Consider the following 23,216-nt stretch of genomic DNA (forward strand, 5'->3'; position numbering starts at 1 on the left):
ACCTAGGAGTCATCCAGAAGTCTGGAAAAATGGACACACTAACGCAATAAGCATTTCTTGTTGACATGTTGTTGACGACATCTACAAGATTTATGTCAAGATGTGGACAGCTGATGAGTAGATTGGGGAAATTCCCACAAATCCACTCCACTGAATGCACAGGAAAACAAGTATTTTCTCACGTTCATCATCAGTTCATAAACTAGATTGATGGGGGAATTTGAATTTACAAGTGCGGCACAATTTCTTTAAACAAAACAACAGTCAAGTCTGCTGAGTTTGACACCCTCCCTGCCACAAACACACCCGCACACAACCGGATCCCTGTCCTCTGGGCCCGACACAGGGAAAACACGACATGGATTTGCCATGACGGAGTGGACTAACACTGGACAGGACTGCTGTATAACTGACTGAAGAGTGAAGTCTTATGTGCTGTCAATTGACTCGACAACACACACAAAGGTGTACACACACACAAAATGAGGACATGCACAAATGTACTCAACTTAGGCATACTGTATATACACATTTTCATTGACTATAATTGCATATACTTGTCTGCAATTGCTTAGTGACATCAAAGCAGAATTTGAAGGAATAAACCCCCCTGTTTCAGTCACCTGTTTTACATTCCGCTACGCACTAATCAACCTCTCATGGTTTACAATATGAAACTGAAGGTGGATGTTTTGACCCATACCCATTGCGAATTACGCAGTCAAGTGTGTGTTTGGTTTCTGGGCTAGGAATGTGTATGTTAGTAATGTATTGTCTTGTTGAGTTATCTCATTTTCCAGAGTCACGTGTCTCTGCCTTTGGGAAAGGGCATACTGAGATAAACATTCAGCATACAGTAGAGGTCAGGCCAGGGATCATCAACTAGATTCAGATTTTCTCTTGAGCGGAGGGTCAGGGGGCCGGAACATAATTACAAATAATTTGTAGACAGAAAATTGACCGCAAGAAGCCCAAACAGATATAATGTTTGCCTAAAACATCCTACCGGTTGGGGAACCCTGGTCTAGGCTGTTTGATGTAAACACACACAGCTGCCTCCAAAGATACTGTGCATAAACAAAGATGTCAAACTTATGTCTGTCTGACACAGAAACATTCACACGTTCACGCACACACACACGCACACACACAGGCATACAAAGTATGCACAAACATTCTACCCAACACCTGAGAAACTTTGAGCTTGAGTTTCATGCACATATCTTCGGTTAAGATTTCCCCCATCAAAGCCTACAAAAATACAAACTCTTCAAGACACATGCTCTGTTCCAAAGTCCACAGTAGTAAAATTAAGTAACGCATTGGGCATGCATTCTAAGGAGTATTTTTGTATGGCATTGGAAGGACAGAAACACTGTATAAACATCCCTAAGGGTCCCATTCATACAGTCACTGGTACAGTAAACATACATTTTCTGAGAGGCCGCTCAAAGGGCGTCAGTTAAAACGTTACCATCCCCTCTTAAGAAGATGAACAAACCAGCTTGCCACAATCCCAGCTCATGCTTTCAGACCCAACCATGTATCCCCCAACTAGCTTACACGCCGAGGTAATATTGCACTAATGCCCAGTGATACACTCTTAGATTTCTTTTTTTATTTCACCCTTTTATTTCAGGTAAGCCAGTTGAGAACAAGTTCTCATTTACAACTGCGACCTGGCGTTCTTTGTCTGTCCCCATAAGAGAACCCTTTTTTGGTTCCAAGTAGAACCCTTTTAGCACCTTTTTTTCTAAGAGTGTAGCCGTTAAAGGTAGAATACTGAATTGTGATCATTGTCTGTCAAAAGATGTCAGAACCACGTATTTCCCTGACAAAAAGGCCTTTATCCAGACAGTTTCCCTTGGCCCTATGCAGTCTCAGAAGGTTCTCTCTCACTCTCACGCAAAACATGCTCCATCTCTCTGGTTCCTGTAAAGCATCATGCACTGGGCAAACATTGGAGAAACGCAGGTATCCTTCTCCATAATGATGTGGTTCATTAATGAAAGAGACTACTGCCTAATCTAACAAAACACGGACGCAAAACAGGAAGAATCTGTTCTCCCTTTCTTTTCCATTTCCTGTCGATGAAATTCTATTGGCTTTGACAAACAGAAGACAGAGCTGGATAGCAATGGGAGGATGCAAGGTTCTTTCCTATTGGCACGTTTGTTCATTGTTATGGTTCAAAATCAGTATTAACAATGAATTGTTAGTGAAGTTGTCATCATCCGTTGAGTTCCTACAAAGGCATTTAGGGTCGAGGTTTGAAGAGTGATGGATGTAGACTTGAGTAGGGGTGCTAACCTCCCAATCTGGCCCTCACCCCCCCCCCCCCCCCCCGTCCCCTGTAACTATTCCCCAGGTCGTTGCTGTAAATGAGAATGTGTTCTCAGTCAACTTACCTGGTATAGGTTACATTTATTTCAACAACAACAACAACAACAAAAAGATGCTAAAATGTGGCACCTACTACCATTTTGAGAGGGGCATCAGAATGCTGAATGCAACCAGATAGGTTTCATGGTATCCTTGCTAGTGTTAAACAGTGTTAGTGGAATAATGTGTGTGTGTGTGTGTGTGCGTCAGATATACACCAAGCTTTCCATTCTGGTTCTGTCTGTGTGTACATTGTGTTTCCTTGTGGGTCCTTTACCCTCCTTTGGTTAGTTTCAGCATACCCTTTTCCACAGAGTTGGTGTGGTGGTATGTGTGCCTGCCTCTGCGTGCGCACATGATGGAAGGACAATTCAACACTCCTCAGAATTGTCTTATCTTGTATTTTTTTCCTGAACGTCCACACATCTGTGGTGATAGGATGTGCCGAGGGGCCATTTGTGGGCCCGTCTGACGTCAATGGACCTGGACAGACCCACCAAACAGGAACCCAAAACATCCCCCCTTCTTCCTCCACGTTTTTATCTGGGCAGACTGGAGAAACCGCTTCTCAAGTCTATCACTTTTTCTCTTCTCAGACTTTCTATCTCATCCCTTCTCTCTTGATTGTGATGTCAGAGCAAGGGAAGTTTTGTGTTGTTGTTAAGTCATCACGGTTCATTTCCTGTGATTATGACATCATTGCACCCTTCAGATGTGAGGGGAGCAAACCTGGGATCAAATAGTTTGTTTTCTTTCAAATTAACATTTGCTTGAGCCAGTCTGGAGTGTTAGACGGGTAGAGTTTGCACTTTTGGAATGATTCCATTGGTTCCATTGAGCCAGGGAAGCTCAATCAAAACGCACAAAGTGTTTGAAAGGAAAACTAATACTGTTTGAACCCGGGTCTGGAGGGCAGCTTGTTTTTATGTCCATGTTTTTATGGTCCATCCCTCCCTCTTTGGCTGTGTCTATTTGCCTGTCAGTCTTTGTCTGTCTGTGGCACCAAATCACCCTGCCTTTTGGCAACATACACTTATGTTTTGGGTCTTCTGAAAAAAAAGTAGATATGTTCTATGACCACCAGCGTGTAATGCCGTGAGTAGCTTTGAATGCTTATAGCAAGTCATAGAATGTATACTCATCCTTTGAATGTAATTTCAGTGATTCCTCATTAATGTAATGTTACTAAGGGGATGGGTTAAGTAGTATACAGTGTTTGGAATGGGCATCATCAGAGAGCTCACCTGACTGACAGACTCTGGTGACGGGAGGCTGGGGGCCAGCAGGTGATCTCCTAAAACAAGGTGGAGCGAAACACGGGATATCTGGATTAAAAGGATCTCTCTCTCTCTCTCTCTCTCTCTCTCTCTCTCTCTCTCTCTCTCTCTCTCTCTCTCTCTCTCTCTCTCTCTCTCTCTCTCTCTCTCTCTCTCTCTCTCTCTCTCTCTCTCTCTCTCTCTCTCTCTCTCTCTCTCTCTCTCTCTCTCTCTCTCTCTCTCTCTCTCTCTCTCTCTCTCTCTCTCTCTCTCTCTCTCTCTCTCTCTCTCTCTCTCACACACACACACACACACACACTCATGGCATCTGAATAAAGTTCATTACTATCAGCTCTGTGTTAACCCTCATATCCATGTCTGTGTTTGGGGTCAATATTTCCTCATGGTCTGAAGGTCATACAACAGTCAATGACCTGCAAGTCAAATTCTGTTCTTAAAACCTATCGTAGTGTGTCTGCCACAGGTAATAGCTTAAGTATTGAGCTTTTAGGATTTAGTATTCATGATACAATCACTTTGCCTATTGTATTGTATATGAAGTTTTGAAATATATCTACCTGATATTAGTGTGTATATATAATGAACAAAAATATAAACGCAACATGTAAAGTGTTGGTACCATGTTTCATGAGCTGAAATAGTAGATCCCTAAAAAAATTCATACGCACATAAAAAGCTTATTTATCTCTTTTTGTGCACAAATGTGTTTACATCCCTGTTAGTGAGCATTTCTCCTTTGCCAAGATAATCCATCCACCTGACAGGTGTGGCATATCAAGAAGCTGATTAAACGGCATGATCATTACACAGGTGCACCTTGTGCTGGGGATAATAAAAGGCCACTCTAAAATGTGCAGTTTTGTCACACAACACAATGCCACAGATGTCTCAAGTTTTGAGGGAGTGTGCAATTGACATGCTGACTGCAGGAAGGTCCACCAGAGCTGTTGCCAGATAATTTAATGTTAATTTCTCTACCATAAGCCACCTCCAACATCGTTTTAGAGAATTTGGCAGTACATCCAACCGGACTCACAACCGCAGACCACGTGTAACCACGCCAGCCCAGGACCTCCACATCCAGTTTCTTCACCTGCAGGATCGTCTGAGACCAGCCACCCGGACAGCTGATGAAACTGAGGAGTATTTCTGTCTGTAATAAAGCCCTTTTGTTAGGAAAAACTTATTCTGATTGGCTGGGCCTGGCTCCCCAGTGGGTGGCCCTTGCTTCCAAGTGGGTGGGCCTATGCCCTCCCAGGCCCACCCATGGCTGTGCCCCTGCCCAGTCATGTGAAATCCATAGATTAGGGCCTAATGAATTTATTTAAATTGACGGATTTCCTTATATAAGCTGTAACTCAGTAAAATCGTTGAAATTGTTGCGTTTATATTTTTGTTCAGTATAGCATACACATACACTATAATATACACTGAGTCGACAAAACATTAGGCACATCTTCCTAATATTGAGTTGCACCCCCTTTTGCCCTCAGAACAGCCTCAGTTCATCAGGGCATGGACTGTACAAGGTATCGAAAGCGTTCCACAGGGATGATGGCCCTTGTTGACTCCAGTGCTTCCCACAGTTGTGTCAAGTTGGCTGGATGTCCTTTGGGTGGTGGAACATTATTGATACACACAGGAAACTGTTGAGCATGAAAAACCCAGCATCGTTGCAGTTCTTGACACACTCAAACCGGTGCGCCTGGCACCTACTACCATACCCCGTTCAAAGGCACTTAAATATTTTGTCTTGCCCATTCACCCTCTGAATGGCACACATACACAATCCATGTCTCATTAACCTGTCTCCTCCCCTTCATCTACACTGATTTAAGTGGATTTAACAGGTGACATCAATAACGGATCATCGCTTTCACCTGGATTCACCTGGTCAGTCTATGTCATGGAAAGAGCAGGTGTTCCTAATGTTTTGTACACTCAGTGTATATACAGAAATATGTTTTAACAATTCATATCTTAATACATCATTCCTACTTGGATTTCAACATTATAAGTACAACAGTGCACATGCTTGGCAGCCATACAAACTAAGACACGTTTTGTACAATCAATCCTCATGAAATAAATTAAGAAATAGCTTAAAGTAATACGTTTTGTACAATCAATCCTTGTAAAATAAGACATGGCTTGTAGTCCACCATAATGTATTTTGGTGTGGCGTCTCAGTATGAAATCATCAACTGGACACAAGTGCCACCTCGTGGTTGACTGAAGCCTCAACGCCCAACTCACAAAGGCGCTGGTGGCTCATTCTGTGACCCACTGGTGACACTAAGTGATGGGTGTTGGTAATGTATTTACATTTTAGATGGAAGCACATTTTAGTACAGGCGCACAATCATACATCACGCCCCTGTGAGAAAACAACAACTGTAGGGACACTTACTTGGAGGTACATTGTACATTGGTCAAGGTGGTGAAGTTGTTCCGTACTGTGCGAAGACTGGCAAGAACCTAAAGCCAGAGCACATCTAATGTTCACTTACGTGTCATCATTCCATGGTCATTTTCTTAAAACAATCCACACATTTCTTAAAAATGTATTTCCATGTAGATTCACGAACAGAGAAAACATTTACCTGAGCAAAGGGGGTCACGATCAGGTCTTCTCCATGCCTGAAGAGAAACAATCAAAAGGGGATGAACAGCGATTCAAATATAAACCCTGAAAATCCCTAAAAAGAAATGTCTTAGCCAATAAAAGCCATTGGTTGGATAATAATACAAAAGTCATTATTATACAACCAACCACTTTCCCTGGGTTTCAGACAGAACAAGGTTGAGTGATATGATTGAGCTGAGCATATACGCATTGGAACAAGTTGCAAATATATTCCAATCCTGTATATTTGTTAGAATGTGTCAAGCTGACTCACAGTTCTCCGACGATAGAGGAGTTCCGCGACAACTCGCGGGACTTGGGCGACAGGTCGTAGTCCGAGTCGGAGCGGTAGAGGAAGGACTCTCGGCGCTGCCCGTGGGCCCCCAGGTTGGGGTGCAGGACCAGGCCGGTGCCAGGGGACGCCTGGGGATCCCAGGGGCTGCAGCATGCAGACGGGCCATTCTCCACATCGAAGCTAGGACATGGGAGAAAGATAGATATACCTATTTTAGGCTTAAACACAGCAGAGACTCACAGAGTAGAGTAGAGCGAAATTGTCCACCCCGGAGTGGTAATTTGTCTTGGGTTACTTAACCAATCAGGTCGTGACAAAATAATGACTTAGCCAATCAGGTCATGACAAAAGAATGACTTAGCCTATCAGGTCATGACAAAAGAATGACTTAGCCAATCAGGTCATGACAAAAGAATGACTTAGCCAATCAGGTCATGACAAATGAGATTGCCAGTAGTCTGATCAGATAAACTGGCTGTGTTGTTCTATGGGTCAAGGATCTTTTCACTACTACAGCATCCTTGTTGGGCCTATACTTCTTGATAATATATTATATTTATATAGCGCTTTTCAAGGACCCAAAGGTCTGAGAGGTATAGAGATATACAGTATAACACCATTTCTTTACTCTATTTAATTCAATGGTCTGAGGATTCAGTTGTGGGGACTGGGGAGGCAGATGAATTGTGGGGATTGTCCTTTGTGACTGGATGGACCCATCTCAATATTTGCCCAACAGCATTTACCCCCACTGGAATCCCTATGTGTAGGATTATCCATTTCCCACGGAGGCATTTCCTACTCCCCCACCTCTCAGCAACCATGAGATCAGATCGACATAATGGATGTCAAATGCAAGCGTAAAGACCACACACATTGAAGCACACACTTTTAAAACCCACAGACACACTGCACGCACTGGTGCATGCACAGCACGCGCTTAATTTTACACTAAACCACAGCATGTTAGTACAGTACATTTGCTGTAAATGTGTAAAGTACTCAGATTCACATTGCAAACACACAGAGGAATGCATTAGTTCAAATGTCCACCAAAGTAGTTGATTTATCACTCTTTGCAAATCATTATTCTGCAAAGGTGATCCTGTCTGAAATAACTTACAGTATAAATCAATGTTGCAACACAATAAGGATTCGTTTCAATACCGGTAATAAATCATATTTATCCCGAAGGTGTCCCGGGAAATACCGCAAAAATCGGAAGTGCCCATTTAAAACGTTTAAAACCAAGATATGGTCAGTATGCCAGGGTTCTCCCCAAATAAGAGGGGCGCTGCACCACCTTGTCGGCGCCACTATGTAAAGATTTCAGAGCAAATTAAACGGATATTTAGTAATGATCGAGTAACTGTCTTTGAACGCCAATGAAATTGTTATGAATTGTGAAATAGGCCGTTCATAAATTCCGAGCGTTATCATGTTCCTCAATTAATTCAGCGCAGAAGTCGGCTATTTCGAAACAGAGCTCGCTCCAGGACGCTCATCGCGTTGTCGAATCATTCAAACGTTGTAACCGCAGTCAAACAAAAGTCAAATGACCAAAGTTGCTAAGCTTGCTAGAAAACCTCCTTCAGCAAATGACAGAATATCTCCAATATTTGGCTAAATCGAGTTGATGATTATACAGATCAGCTCATGAATAACGGGGAGATGAAGAGTGAAAATAGTTTAAATATCAAAGTATCTTAACGGGGCCAACTCTGTTTAAAAAATATCCATCTGTTTAAAAAATATCCATATCCACTATCATACCGTTTGTTGGTAACACATTCGCTCTCATATGCGCAGCCAAGTAGGAGACAGCGGGTTGACATGCATAGGCAAGAGATGTCCTTTGATTATGCTGCGTGTGGATTAGAGAACAAACGTTAGGCATTTTCATGCGAGACCAGAGTCAGGATTTTGGGTTTCGTGGGATTGGGACTGGATATAAAATAGCCTAGGCTCTAGGACAGGAGAATATATAATTTCCCCTTATACCTCTGAATTGTTAACAGACTTCGTGTCTGTGACAGAGATGCCTATGAGGGGAATTGCATAGGCCTATCAAATTGGGGACTGTCTGAAGAGTCACAATGACAGCAAAAAATAGGCTATACGTAGGGGTTTCATGTGGGGTTTCCTAACTGCATTCCGGTCGCGTGTGCAGTCCAGCAGTGTCAATCATGCGTGTGCTTTGTATTTATGGCGACGTTGTGGGAAGTAAATACGCTCGGCTAAAAGCTTCCATTCCACAACCTGTTTCGATATTGTGCTATTTTATTTTCTGCTAATCTACTGCTGTGCATGTTTTTGTATTTTGGGGAATTGCATTAGTGTGACGTTGGGGGAAAAGGTTGTAGTTTCCCGGGTCTTGTCAATGAATTTTTTCGGGAAATGTGAAGTGTTCTGTAAATCGCTCTGGATGAGAGCGTCTGCTAAATGATGTAAATGTAAATGTTCCCGTGACAGTCCAAGGATCCCGGTTACCCTACAACACAACCATTCTACAAACTATCATACTGCCGAGAAAAAAAATATGAAAGAGAGAAAATAATTCAGACAGAAACAAAGAAAAGGAAGAAATAAACTAAATAAAAAAGAAAGAAAGAGTCACCTGCGAGTGGAGGAGGGGGCTTGACTCCTGACCACCTCCTCACTGAAGTCAAAGTGCACCCTGCCCCTGTGACAGATAGGAGACCTGGGGTACATCATTTCCCATGCACCTCCCCTTCCCTCATCTCCCCTGCACCTCCTCCTTCCTCATCTCCCCTGCACCTCCTCCTCCCTCATCTCCCCTCCTCCTCCCTCATCTCCTCTGCACCTCCCTCATCTCCCCTGCACCTCCTCCTCCCTCATCATCTCCCCTGCTCTTCCATCAACATCATCATCATCATCATCTCTCCCTGCTCCTCCATCATCATCATCTCTCCCTGCTCCTCCATCATCATCATCTCTCCCTGCCCTTCCATCATCATCATCATCTCTCCCTGCTCCTCCATCAACATCATCATCATCTCTCCCAGCTCCTCCATCATCATCATCTCTCCCTGCTCCTCCATCATCATCATCATCATCTCTCCCTGCTTCGGCAGACTTCAAGTTCCTGGGTGCCCAAGCGACGCGTGAATGTCAGAGAGCAACCAGAGCTCACTATTGTTGTCGTCTGAGTGGAAGCAGACGAGGGAGAGGGAGAAGGGGACAGCCAGGCGGCATTTCTTCTCCTCAAACGCACCAAGCAAAGCTTGAACATTGGAACCATACGGTAGACACGCAAAAGACGACTGTCTGATGATTGCTGAATACGGCTTAACATTAAGTAAAGAGGTTTGTATAGTGCAAAGAGAGAAGTCCAGATGAATCTCTGTCCAGAATAAGAGCAGAATCCTTTCCCCATGCTTTTGAATGCACCGGTAAAATATACAGTCCATTTCTATTAGCATTGCTATATTCTCCAAAGACAGTAGCCAGGAGATTCTGGACATTGTTCCAGCTAACTAAATTAAAAATGGTTTGAGGAAACAACAACACCCAAAGGCAGGCAAAAAGCAACAACAAAAAATAAGTCAGTCCATGCTCAAACCCTACAGCCCAACCCGAGCACTCCCTTCTGCCACCTCTAGTCTCTTGGCCCTCCCACCTACTAGCACTGATATTTGCTGATAACTACTTTGAGGGAAAATGTATTTGCTACGGCTGTGACATGTGGTTGTCTCACCTAGCTATCTTAAGATGAATGTACTAATTGTACGTCGCTCTGGATAAGAGCGTCTGCTAAATGACAAACATTTTAAGAAATTGCTCCGGCAGTTCCTGGTTGCAAACATTTTAATAGTTAGTCTAGTTTCAGTTTGTGACAAAACAAGCAAGTATAGTGTAGAGAAAAATTGAACCATCTAAACCATTGTGAAAAAACAAAAACAAAACAATATATATATATATATATATAAAACAAATGAAAATTAAAAATATACTCAAAAAATAAAAAAATAAAAAAGTGCTATCATAAGGTGAATGCACCAATTTGTAAGTCGCTCTGGATAAGAGCATCTGCTAAATGACATAAATGTAAATGTAAAATATATTTTCCATAACCAAAAATATTGTATTTTCAGCTATTTGAAGATGGTGCACAAAACCAAAAGTAAAAGAGGCAAAAACGAAACTTAAAACGGGAAGCATAGAAATAGTGCACATAGAACAGATCTGCAGTTTCTTAGACTTGCTTTCAATGAGAATGACAGATCTATAACTCACATTTATGTGACTTTGTCAGGTCACCCAAAAAGTTACAGTGAGGGAAAAAAGTATTTGATCCCCTGCTGATTTTGTACGTTTGCCCACTGACAAAGAAATGATCAGTCTATAATTTTTATGGTAGGTTTATTTGAACAGTGAGAGACAAAATAACAACAACAAAAATCCAGAAAAACGCATGTCAAAAATTATGTTATAAATTGATTTGCATTTTCATGAGGGAAATAAGTATTTGACCCCCTCTCAATCAGAAAGATTTCTGGCTCCCACGTGTCTTTTATACAGGTAAGGTAACCAGCTGAGATTAGGAGCACACTCTTAAAGGGAGTGCTCCTAATCTCAGTTTGTTACCTGTATAAAAGACACCTGTCCACAGAAGCAATCAATCAATCAGATTCCAAACTCTCCACCATGGCCAAGACCAAAGAGCTCTCCAAGGATGTCAGGGTCAAGATTGTAGACCTACACAAGGCTGGAATGGGCTACAAGACCATCGCCAAGCAGCTTGGTGAGAAGGTGACAACAGTTGGTGCGATTATTCGCAAATGGAAGAAACACAAAATAACTGTCAATCTCCCTCGGCCTGGGGCTCCATGCAAGATCTCACCTCGTGGAGTTGCAATGATCATGAGAACGGTGAGGAATCAGCCCAGAACTACACGGGAGGATCTAGTCAATGACCTCAAGGCAGCTGGGACCATAGTCACCAAGAAAACAATTGGTAACACACTACGCCGTGAAGGACTGAAATCCTGCAGCACCCGCAAGGTCCCCCTGCTCAAGAAAGCACATATACAGTACATGCCCGTCTGAAGTTTGCCAATGAACATCTGAATGATTCAGAGGAGAACTGGGTGAAAGTGTTGTGGTCAGATGAGACCAAAATTGAGCTCTTTGGCATCAACTTAACTCGCCGTGTTTGGAGGAGGAGGAATGCTGCCTATGACCCCAAGAACACCATCCCCACCGTCAAACATGGAGGTGGAAACATTATGCTTTGGGGGTGTTTTTCTGCTAAGGGGACAGGACAACTTCACCGCATCAAAGGGACGATGGACGGGGCCATGTACCGTCAAATCTTGGGTGAAAACCTCCTTCCCTCAGCCAGGGCATTGAAAATGGGTTGTGGATGGGTATTCCAGCATGACAATGACCCAAAACACACGGCCAAGGCAACAAAGGAGTGGCTCAAGAAGAAGCACATTAAGGTCCTGGAGTGGCCTAGCCAGTCTCCAGACCTTAATCCCATAGAAAATCTGTGGAGGGAGCTGAAGGTTCGAGTTGCCAAACGTCAGCCTCGAAACCTTAATGACTTGGAGAAGATCTGCAAAGAGGAGTGGGACAAAATCCCTCCTGAGATGTGTGCAAACCTGGTGGCCAACTACAAGAAACGTCTGACCTCTGTGATTGCCAACAAGGGTTTTGCCACCAAGTACTAAGTCATGTTTTGCAGAGGGGTCAAATACTTATTTCCCTCATTAAAATGCAAATCAATTTATAACACTTTTGACATGCGGTTTTCTGGATTTTTTTGTTCTTATTCTGTCTCTCACTGTTCAAATAAACCTACCATTAAAATTATAGATTGATCATTTCTTTGTCAGTGGGCAAACGTACAAAATCAGCAGGGGATCAAATACTTTTTTCCCTCACTGTACATATTGCAGCTGTAAAATGTTTTTTTTTCCTGTAAAAAGCTTTAAAGTTGAATAATAATATCAAGAAGCAGATATTTTTTGGGCCAAGAATGATGACAGACATGTTAATGAGCAAACCTGTATGATTTGTAGGCTAGGTCACAGATTCTGAGGTAATGGTTTCAGTTCACATTTTTTTCTCCAGGAAAACCTGACTTGTCTTGAGGCCTACAATACTTGAAACAGGTAGGTTTTTTAAGTGTTATTTTCTCCAATTTATGCTTTGGCCACATATATGAGTATAAGACGAGTCAACAACATTATTTGGGTATGACTTAACAGAATATAAACTTTTAAAAGTGAGATTTTCAGCAGACAGTTCCTTTAAAAGGAATAAGTTGCTTAAATGTTCCAAAAGGGGTGAAACAATCACACAGAAGTGACCAGGGTCCATGCTATATGCTATACACACGTGCATGTGCGTGCACACACACACACACACACACACACACACACACACACACACACACACACACACACACACACACACACACACACACACACACACACACACACACACACACACACACACACACACACAGCTCCAGGGCCTTACCAGTTGTGGGCCACAGAGAAGCACCTGTAACAGCGCTTGTTCACCACCTGCTTACGAAACAGTTTCGGGGAGTTGTGGGGTGAAACGCTCGTCCTCTTGTCCGAATCGGTATTCCCACTTGAGTCTATATTCTGTTGCAGCTCTGTTTGGTCCCCATGAGCCTCCATAGCCAGAGTCCTGGTTCAGAACAGAGTCCAGTTCACTCAGTCCCAATGAGTGGAGCTCAAGTGTGAGGATACAGCACGCACAGGACACTATACACCAGAGAGGATACAGGACACTACACACCAGAGAGGATACAGGACACTACACACCAGAGAGGATACAGGACACTACACACCAGAGAGGATACAGGATGCTATACACCAGAGAAGATACAGGACACTATACACCAGAGAGGATACAGGATGCTATACACCAGAGAGGATACAGGACACTATACACCAGAGAGGATACAGGACACTATACACCAGAGAGGATACAGGACACTATACACCAGAGAGGATACAGGACGCTATACACCAGAGAGGATACAGGACACTATACACCAGAGAGGATACAGGACGCTATACACCAGAAAGGATACAGGACACTATACACCAGAGAGGATACAGGACACTATACACCAGAGAGGATACAGGACACTATACACCAGAGAGGATACAGGACACTACACACCAGAGAGGATACAGGACACTACACACCAGAGAGGATACAGTACACTACACACCAGAGAGGATACAGGACACTATACACCAGAGAGGATACAGGACACTACACACCAGAGAGGATACAGGACACTATACACCAGAGAGGATACAGGACACTATACACCAGAGAGGATACAGGACACTATACACCAGAGAGGATACAGGACACTACACACCAGAGAGGATACAGGACACTGTACACCAGAGAGGATACAGGACACTACACACCAGAGAGGATACAGGACACTATACACCAGAGAGGATACAGGACACTATACACCAGAGAGGATACAGGACACTATACACCAGAGAGGATACAGGACACTACACACCAGAGAGGATACAGGACGCTACACACCAGAGAGGATACAGGACACTACACACCAGAGAGGATACAGGACGCTACACACCAGAGAGGATACAGGACGCTATACACCAGAGAGGATACAGGACGCTATACACCAGAGAGGATACAGGACGCTACACACCAGAGAGGATACAGGATGCTATACATCAGAGAGGATACAGGACGCTACACACCAGAGAGTATACAGTACACTACACACCAGAGAGGATACAGGACACTACACACCAGAGAGGATACAGGACACTATACACCAGAGAGGATACAGGACACTACACACCAGAGAGGATACAGGACACTACACACCAGAGAGGATACAGGACACTATACACCAGAGAGAATACAGGACACTATACACCAGAGAGGATACAGTACACTACACACCAGAGAGGATACAGGACACTACACACCAGAGAGAATACAGGACACTATACACCAGAGAGGATACAGTACACTATACACCAGAGAGGATACAGGACACTATACACCAGAGAGAATACAGGACACTATACACCAGAGAGGATACAGGACACTATACACCAGAGAGAATACAGGACACTATACCCCAGAGAGGATACAGTACACTACACACCAGAGAGGATACAGTACACTATACACCAGAGAGGATACAGGATGCTATACACCAGAGAGGATACAGGACACTATACACCAGAGAGGATACAGGACACTACACACCAGAGAGAATACAGGACACTATACACCAGAGAGAATACAGGACACTATACACCAGAGAGGATACAGGACACTACACACCAGAGAGGATACAGGACACTACACACCAGAGAGAATACAGGACACTATACACCAGAGAGGATACAGGACACTATACACCAGAGAGGATACAGGACACTACACACCAGAGAGGATACAGGACCCTACACACCAGAGAGAACAGAACAAGACTATCGTTGGCAGACCTGTTTGGCCAGCTCTTCTCTATTATTCTGTCAGCACTTCAAGGATTCGCCGGGGGTGACACTCTGTGCCTCTCCCTCCATCTTTTTCTTTCACTAACTCTCTCTCTCTTTCTCTGAAGTACTCTCTACCTACCAGCTCTTTCTCGGTTTCACTTAAACAATCTCTACCCCACTTTCCCTCTCCCATACAGTCCCATCTCTCTCTCCATTCAGGGACCCTCTCTCTCTCCATTCAGGGACCATCTCTCTCTCCATTCAGGGACCCTCTCTCTCCATTCAGGGACCCTCTCTCTCCATTCAGGGACCATCTCTCTCTCCATTCAGGGACCATCTCTCTCCATTCAGGGACCATCTCTCTCTCCATTCAGGGACCATCTCTCTCTCCATTCAGGGACCATCTCTCTCTCTCCATTCAAGCCCAGAAAGTGATAAGTGGGAGGTCCTTTTTAAGGTCCTGAGGGGTTGAGACCTCGTTGTTTTGGATTTGTAAATCCAACAGTTCCAATGGAAGTGGCGGCGTTCGGGGGCTGTGCGGCAGCGTTCGGGGGCTGTGCGGCAGCGTTCGGGGGCTGTGCGGCAGCGTTCGGGGGCTGTGTTGCTGTACATGTGGGTGTTCGACTGAGAAAGACACAGAGGAGAACCAAGCAGTAAAAAACACAGCCCCGTAATTATCTACGCATCATGCCGACAACATCAAACAGCCTCTCCAGGCGCTGAAGTCAGGAGGATTTCGAGTTTGGTATCAGCCATACTAGGCATATTGGTGAACACCTTGGATGATGCTGATTGGCTAACCACAACTCTCTGTTACTCTGTACAGTAACTGAAACTCACCAGTTAACCACAGCCTCACTTCTCAAAGCACATGAATTAAGTAGGGTGGGGCGACATCCTGATTTTCATACCGTCGTCATACAGTTTCTGTACCATACCATAGCCTGGCGGGTAGGAACGTTGGGCCAGTAACCAAAAGGTTGCTGGATCGAATCCCTGAGCTGACAAGGTAAACATCTGTAGTTCTGCCCCTGAGCAAGGCAGTTAACCCACTGTTCCCCGGGCGCCGTGGATGTGGATTAAGGCAGCCCCTGCACCTCGCTGATTCAGAGGGGTAGAGTTAAATGCGGAAGACACATTTCAGTTGAATGCATTCATTTGCACAACTGACTAGGTATCCCCCTTTCCCTTTCCGGGGTATACGGTATTACCAGAAGTGCACACAAGGGGCGCTATTTCAACAACTAATAATACTTTGTTTTTTACTCAAAACTATTTAGGCAACATGGATCTTGATCCAGGAAGGGATTGAATGTCTCTGCTGTAAACAAGCTTGATCTTGACATCCAGCCACATAGCTAGCAAGTTAGCAAACCAAATGCATAGCTGGAGCCCTGAGATGGATACAATTTATGATACATCTTTGATTTCTTAGTTATACTTAACTTATAAGCGGTGGCATAGCACAGTATTGAAAATCATACCATCAGTATTTTGAAATACCCGGGTATACGGAATATCGCCCAAGCCTAAAATGAAGCAGGCACCACAAACGGCATTAGATCCTTTTATCTCCACCAAGTGGTTGTTGGATGAAAGTGCACTTTGCTGGTACAGAATGTCCAGAACAGATATGCTTCTAGGACTCCACCAACACATATTATACCTTAGCATAGAGTAACATAGCATGCTCTAGTACAGACAGGAAAAAACACGTTGGGTTAACCTCAGGTAAGGATGCACAGCTTGGGTCCTCCAGGACTGCAGTGTCTGCTGGTTTCCGGCCAACCAGTGACAAATTGAGGAACAAAACTAAAAATCAGCAGGACTGCTGCCATCTAGGACTGGAGTTGCCAACCCTTAACTTATAACCTATGGTGACCTAACCTGTCGGGGTCGGCGTGGGTGATGTTGATTTGTGGCAGCGCGTGGAAGGGCAGGGTGGTGGGCCGGGCCATGGTGTCGTCCTCCGGCGTGCGGCATAGATCCCTCTCCGCCTGTCGCCATGACAACGGGGGCAGCTGTAGCGTGCCCGAGTGACGCCTGCGGCCCCGGCGAAGGTCCACCCCCAGAGTGCTGCCGAACAGGGGCACTCCCGGAGGCTCATTGGTGTCCTGAAAGGCAAAAGATTGAGAGAATGCTAGTAGAACGTTGACAGAAGGTTATGGCTAATAGTAAGAGGCAGTAGAGACGTTGAGAGAATGTTGATGTACAACTTAGAGGGTTATAAGGGTTGACAGATCTAAGGTTATAGCGAAAACTAAAAGGCATGGGAAAGCTGACAGAATGTTGATACATAACGTTGATAGAAGATTATGGCTAAGGTTCAGTGGACATAGATGGGATTACTAAAGGGTTCAGTGGACATAGATGGGACTACTAAAAGGGTTCAGTGGACATAGACGGGACTACTAAAGGGTTCAGTGGACATAGATGGGACTACTAAAGGGTTCAGTGGACATAGATGGGACTACTAAAAGGTTCAGTGGACATAGATGGGACTACTAAAGGGTTCAGTGGACATAGACGGGACTACTTAGTGGGTAAGAGCGTTGTGCCAGTAACCGAAAGGTCGCTGGTTCTAATCCCCGAGCCGACTAGGTGAAAAATCTGTCGATGTGCCCTTAAGCAAGGCACTTAACCCTAATTGCTCATGTAAGTCGCTCTGGATAAGAGCGTCTGCTAAATGAATAAAAAAAAAAAAAAAAAAAAAAAAAAAAATACTAAAAGGGTTCAGTGGACATAGACGGGACTACTAAAGGGTTCAGTGGACATAGATGGGACTACTAAAAGGGTTCAGTGGACATAGATGGGACTACTAAAGGGTTCAGTGGACATAGATGGGACTACTAAAGGGTTCAGTGGACATAGATGGGACTACTAAAAGGTTCGGTGGACATAGACGGGACTATTAAAAGGTTCAGTGGACATAGATGGGACTACTAAAAGGGTTCAGTGGACATAGATGGGACTACTAAAGGGTTCAGTGGACATAGATGGGACTACTAAAAGGTTCAGTGGACATAGACGGGACAACTAAAAGGTTAAGTGGACATAGATGGGACTACTAAAGGGTTCAGTGGACATAGATGGGACTACTAAAGGGTTCAGTGGACATAGATGGGACTACTAAAAGGTTCAGTGGACATAGATGGGACTACTAAAAGGTTCAGTGGACATAGATGGGACTACTAAAAGGTTCAGTGGACATAGATGGGACTACTAAAGGGTTCAGTGGACATAGATGGGACTACTAAAGGGTTCAGTGGACATATATGGGACTACTAAAAGGTTCAGTGGACATAGATGGGACTACTAAAAGGTTCAGTGGACATAGACGGGACTATTAAAAGGTTCAGTGGACATAGATGGGACTACTAAAAGGGTTCAGTGGACATAGATGGGACTACTAAAGGGTTCAGTGGACATAGACAGGACTACTAAAAGGTTCAGTGGACATAGATGGGACTACTAAAGGGTTCAGTGGACATAGATGGGACTACTAAAGGGTTCAGTGGACATAGATGGGACTACTAAAAGGTTCAGTGGACATAGATGGGACTACTAAAAGGTTCAGTGGACATAGATGGGACTACTAAAAGGTTCAGTGGACATAGATGGGACTACTAAAGGGTTCAGTGGACATAGATGGGACTACTAAAGGGTTCAGTGGACATAGATGGGACTACTAAAGGTTTCAGTGGACATAGATGGGATTACTAAAAGGTTCAGTGGACATATATGGGACTACTAAAAGGTTCAGTGGACATAGATGGGACTACTAAAAGGTTCAGTGGACATAGATGGGACTACTAAAAGGTTCAGTGGACATAGATGGGACTACTAAAAGGTTCAGTGGACATAGATGGGACTACTAAAGGGTTCAGTGGACATAGATGGGACTACTAAAAGGTTCAGTGGACATAGATGGGACTACTAAAAGGTTCAGTGGACATAGATGGGACTACTAAAAGGTTCAGTGGACATAGACGGGACTACTAAAAGGTTCAGTGGACATAGACGGGACTACTAAAAGGTTCAGTGGACATAGATGGGACTACTAAAAGGTTCAGTGGACATAGATGGGACTACTAAAAGGTTCAGTGGACATAGATGAAACTACTAAAAGGTTCAGTTGACATATATGGGACTACTAAAAGGTTCAGTGGACATAGACGGGACTACTAAAAGGGTTCAGTGGACATAGACGGGACTACTAAAAGGTTCAGTGGACATAGATGGGACTACTAAAAGGTTCAGTGGACATAGATGGGACTACTAAAAGGTTCAGTGGACATAGACGGGACTACTAAAAGGTTCAGTGGACATAGACGGGACTACTAAAAGGTTCAGTGGACATAGACGGGACTACTAAAAGGTTCAGTGGACATAGACGGGACTACAAAAAGGTTCAATGGACATAGATGGGACTACTAAAAGGTTCAGTGGACATAGATGGGACTACTAAAAGGGTTCAGTGGACATAGATGGGACTACTAAAAGGTTCAGTGGACATAGATGGGACTACTAAAAGGGTTCAGTGGACATAGATGGGACTACTAAAAGGTTCAGTGGACATAGATGGGACTACTAAAAGGTTCAGTGGACATAGGTGGGACTACTAAAGGGTTCAGTGGACATAGATGGGACTACTAAAAGGGTTCAGTGGACATAGACGGGACTACTAAAAGGGTTCAGTGGACATAGATGGGACTACTAAAAGGTTCAGTGGACATATATGGGACTACTAAAAGGGTTCAGTGGACATAGATGGGACTACTAAAGGGTTCAGTGGACATAGATGGGACTACTAAAGGGTTCAGTGGACATATATGGGACTACTAAAGGGTTCAGTGGACATAGATGGGACTACTAAAAGGTTCAGTGGACATAGATGGGACTACTAAAAGGTTCAGTGGACATAGACGGGACTACTAAAAGGTTCAGTGGACATAGACGGGAATACTAAAAGGTTCAGTGGACATAGATGGGACTACTAAAAGGTTCAGTGGACATAGATGGGACTACTAAAAGGTTCAGTGGACATAGACGGGACTACTAAAAGGTTCAGTGGACATAGATGGGACTACTAAAAGGTTCAGTGGACATAGATGGGACTACTAAAAGGTTCAGTGGACATAGATGGGACTACTAAAAGGGTTCAGTGGACATAGATGGGACTACTAAAAGGTTCAGTGGACATAGATGGGACTACTAAAGGGTTCAGTGGACATAGATGGGACTACTAAAGGTTTCAGTGGACATAGATGGGATTACTAAAAGGTTCAGTGGACATATATGGGACTACTAAAAGGTTCAGTGGACATAGATGGGACTACTAAAAGGTTCAGTGGACATAGATGGGACTACTAAAAGGTTCAGTGGACATAGATGGGACTACTAAAGGGTTCAGTGGACATAGATGGGACTACTAAAAGGTTCAGTGGACATAGATGGGACTACTAAAAGGTTCAGTGGACATAGATGGGACTACTAAAAGGTTCAGTGGACATAGACGGGACTACTAAAAGGTTCAGTGGACATAGATGGGACTACTAAAAGGTTCAGTGTACATAGATGGGACTACTAAAAGGTTCAGTGGACATAGATGGGACTACTAAAAGGTTCAGTGGACATAGATGGGACTACTAAAAGGTTCAGTGGACATAGATGGGACTACTAAAAGGTTCAGTGGACATATATGGGACTACTAAAAGGTTCAGTGGACATAGACGGGACTACTAAAAGGGTTCAGTGGACATAGATGGGACTACTAAAAGGTTCAGTGGACATAGATGGGACTACTAAAAGGTTCAGTGGACATAGATGGGACTACTAAAAGGTTCAGTGGACATAGATGGGACTACTAAAAGGTTCAGTGGACATAGACGGGACTACTAAAAGGTTCAGTGGACATAGACGGGACTACTAAAAGGTTCAGTGGACATAGACGGGACTACAAAAAGGTTCAGTGGACATAGATGGGACTACTAAAAGGTTCAGTGGACATAGATGGGACTACTAAAAGGGTTCAGTGGACATAGATGGGACTACTAAAAGGTTCAGTGGACATAGATGAGACTACTAAAAGGGTTCAGTGGACATAGATGGGACTACTAAAAGGTTCAGTGGACATAGATGGGACTACTAAAAGGTTCAGTGGACATAGGTGGGACTACTAAAGGGTTCAGTGGACATAGATGGGACTACTAAAAGGGTTCAGTGGACATAGACGGGACTACTAAAAGGGTTCAGTGGACATAGATGGGACTACTAAAAGGTTCAGTGGACATAGATGGGACTACTAAAAGGGTTCAGTGGACATAGATGGGACTACTAAAGGGTTCAGTGGACATAGATGGGACTACTAAAGGGTTCAGTGGACATATATGGGACTACTAAAGGGTTCAGTGGACATAGATGGGACTACTAAAAGGTTCAGTGGACATAGATGGGACTACTAAAAGGTTCAGTGGACATAGATGGGACTACTAAAAGGTTCAGTGGACATAGACGGGACTACTAAAAGGTTCAGTGGACATAGATGGGACTACTAAAAGGTTCAGTGGACATAGATGGGACTACTAAAAGGGTTCAGTGGACATAGATGGGACTACTAAAAGGTTCAGTGGACATAGATGGGACTACTAAAGGGTTCAGTGGACATAGATGGGACTACTAAAAGGGTTCAGTGGACATAGATGGGACTACTAAAGGGTTCAGTGGACATAGATGGGACTACTAAAAGGTTCAGTGGACATAGACGGGACTACAAAAGGGTTCAGTGGACATAGACGAGACTACTAAAAGGTTCAGTGGACATAGACGGGACTACAAAAGGGTTCAGTGGACATAGACGGGACTACAAAAGGGTTCAGTGGACATAGACGGGACTACAAAAAGCCAAATGATTTTCTGCATTTAGTGTCATTGCTTGCCTATTATATTACATGAGCATGCACTGCTTGGAATAAACCCAAACCAGACAACTACGTCGACACATTGCAGCATACATTAATTCAAGGTAATACATTGACTATTCCATTGGATGTCAAATCCTAATATTTAGCCAATTCCATGCACATAGCACTAGGGGGCACTCTAGGACATGCTGTGAAACTACAGTATTCTAAAAACCCAAGACATACAGGAAGTGTTAATATTTTACAGATAATGTCTTCATACTGGTCACACAGATGGTACTGGACTTGATAAACACAACAACTAAACAGTATCAATTAGTGGGCATATTTTTTCATTCCAAACAGTGACACTGATTGAACTCAGCAGGCAGTTTGATGAGGCAGTATTTATTATAGACGGTGGTGTGTGTGTATGTGATGAGGGGGTTGATGTATGCGGTATGCGTGTACGTGTATGTGTGCATGCCTGTGCACCAGTGGAGGCTGCTGAGGGGAGGACGGCTCATACATCACCCTCTGTTTTACATTCACTCCGTCCAAGTGTAAATGAAGCAGAGATACGGCCAAATAAACAAAGGAGAGGGATGGAGGGAGGAGAGGGAGGCAATGGAGGAATTCGAGTGAGAGAGGTGTGGTGGTGTATGCGGAGAATGGGGGGAGGGAGGGGGGGTGATAGAGAGAGTGCGTGTGTGCGTGTGTGCGTGTGCGCGTGTGCGCGTGTGCGCGTGTGCGCGTGTGCGTGTGTGCGTGTGTGTGTGTGGCGGCAGGTAGCTTAGTGGTTAAGAGCGTTGTGCCAGTAACCGAAAGGTCGCTGGTTCTAATCCCCGAGCCGACTAGGTGAAAGATCTGTCGACGTGCCCTTGAGCAAGGCACTTAACCCTAATTGCTCCTGTAAGTTGCTCTGGATAAGAGCGTCTTCTAAATGACTAAAATGTAAAATGTGTGCACACCCACGTGCATGTGAGATGTATTACGTACGCAGTGTGTCTGTAGAGAGAACGAGAGAAAGCAGAAAGAAAAGAGAGATTAACTATAAAAAGCTGCTTCCCTCCCGTCAGCAGGTTGTGATGCTTCCTCAACCCAATCCAATCTCAGCTTAACAGCCCATTGTAAATGGAAGAAGAAACAACAGACTAACCTGCTATCTGTGTTCAAACATAACTGAGAAGATAATTATACATAACATACAGTGCATTC

At 44.0% G+C, this 23,216-nt stretch overlaps 1 protein-coding gene across 1 annotated transcript in view; it reads right to left on the reverse strand.

Annotated features, from left to right (window-relative positions):
* LOC311147066 (3',5'-cyclic-AMP phosphodiesterase 4B-like) overlaps nucleotides 1-23,216 on the reverse strand; it is a 108,794-nt gene that overhangs the window by 52,495 nt on the left and 33,083 nt on the right. Inside the window, exons 3-7 of the mRNA XM_084183684.1 lie at nucleotides 16,984-17,210; nucleotides 6,560-6,760; nucleotides 6,263-6,299; nucleotides 6,070-6,137; nucleotides 3,627-3,676 (exon numbers count right to left, since the gene is read on the reverse strand). Coding sequence (XP_084039810.1) covers nucleotides 3,627-3,676; nucleotides 6,070-6,137; nucleotides 6,263-6,299; nucleotides 6,560-6,760; nucleotides 16,984-17,210 — 583 coding nt within the window. The remainder of the gene's footprint in view (nucleotides 1-3,626; nucleotides 3,677-6,069; nucleotides 6,138-6,262; nucleotides 6,300-6,559; nucleotides 6,761-16,983; nucleotides 17,211-23,216) is intronic.

The sequence above is a fragment of the Coregonus lavaretus genome, assembly GCF_964263955.1.
Source record: "Coregonus lavaretus genome assembly, chromosome: 19".
Taxonomy (NCBI): domain Eukaryota; kingdom Metazoa; phylum Chordata; class Actinopteri; order Salmoniformes; family Salmonidae; genus Coregonus; species Coregonus lavaretus.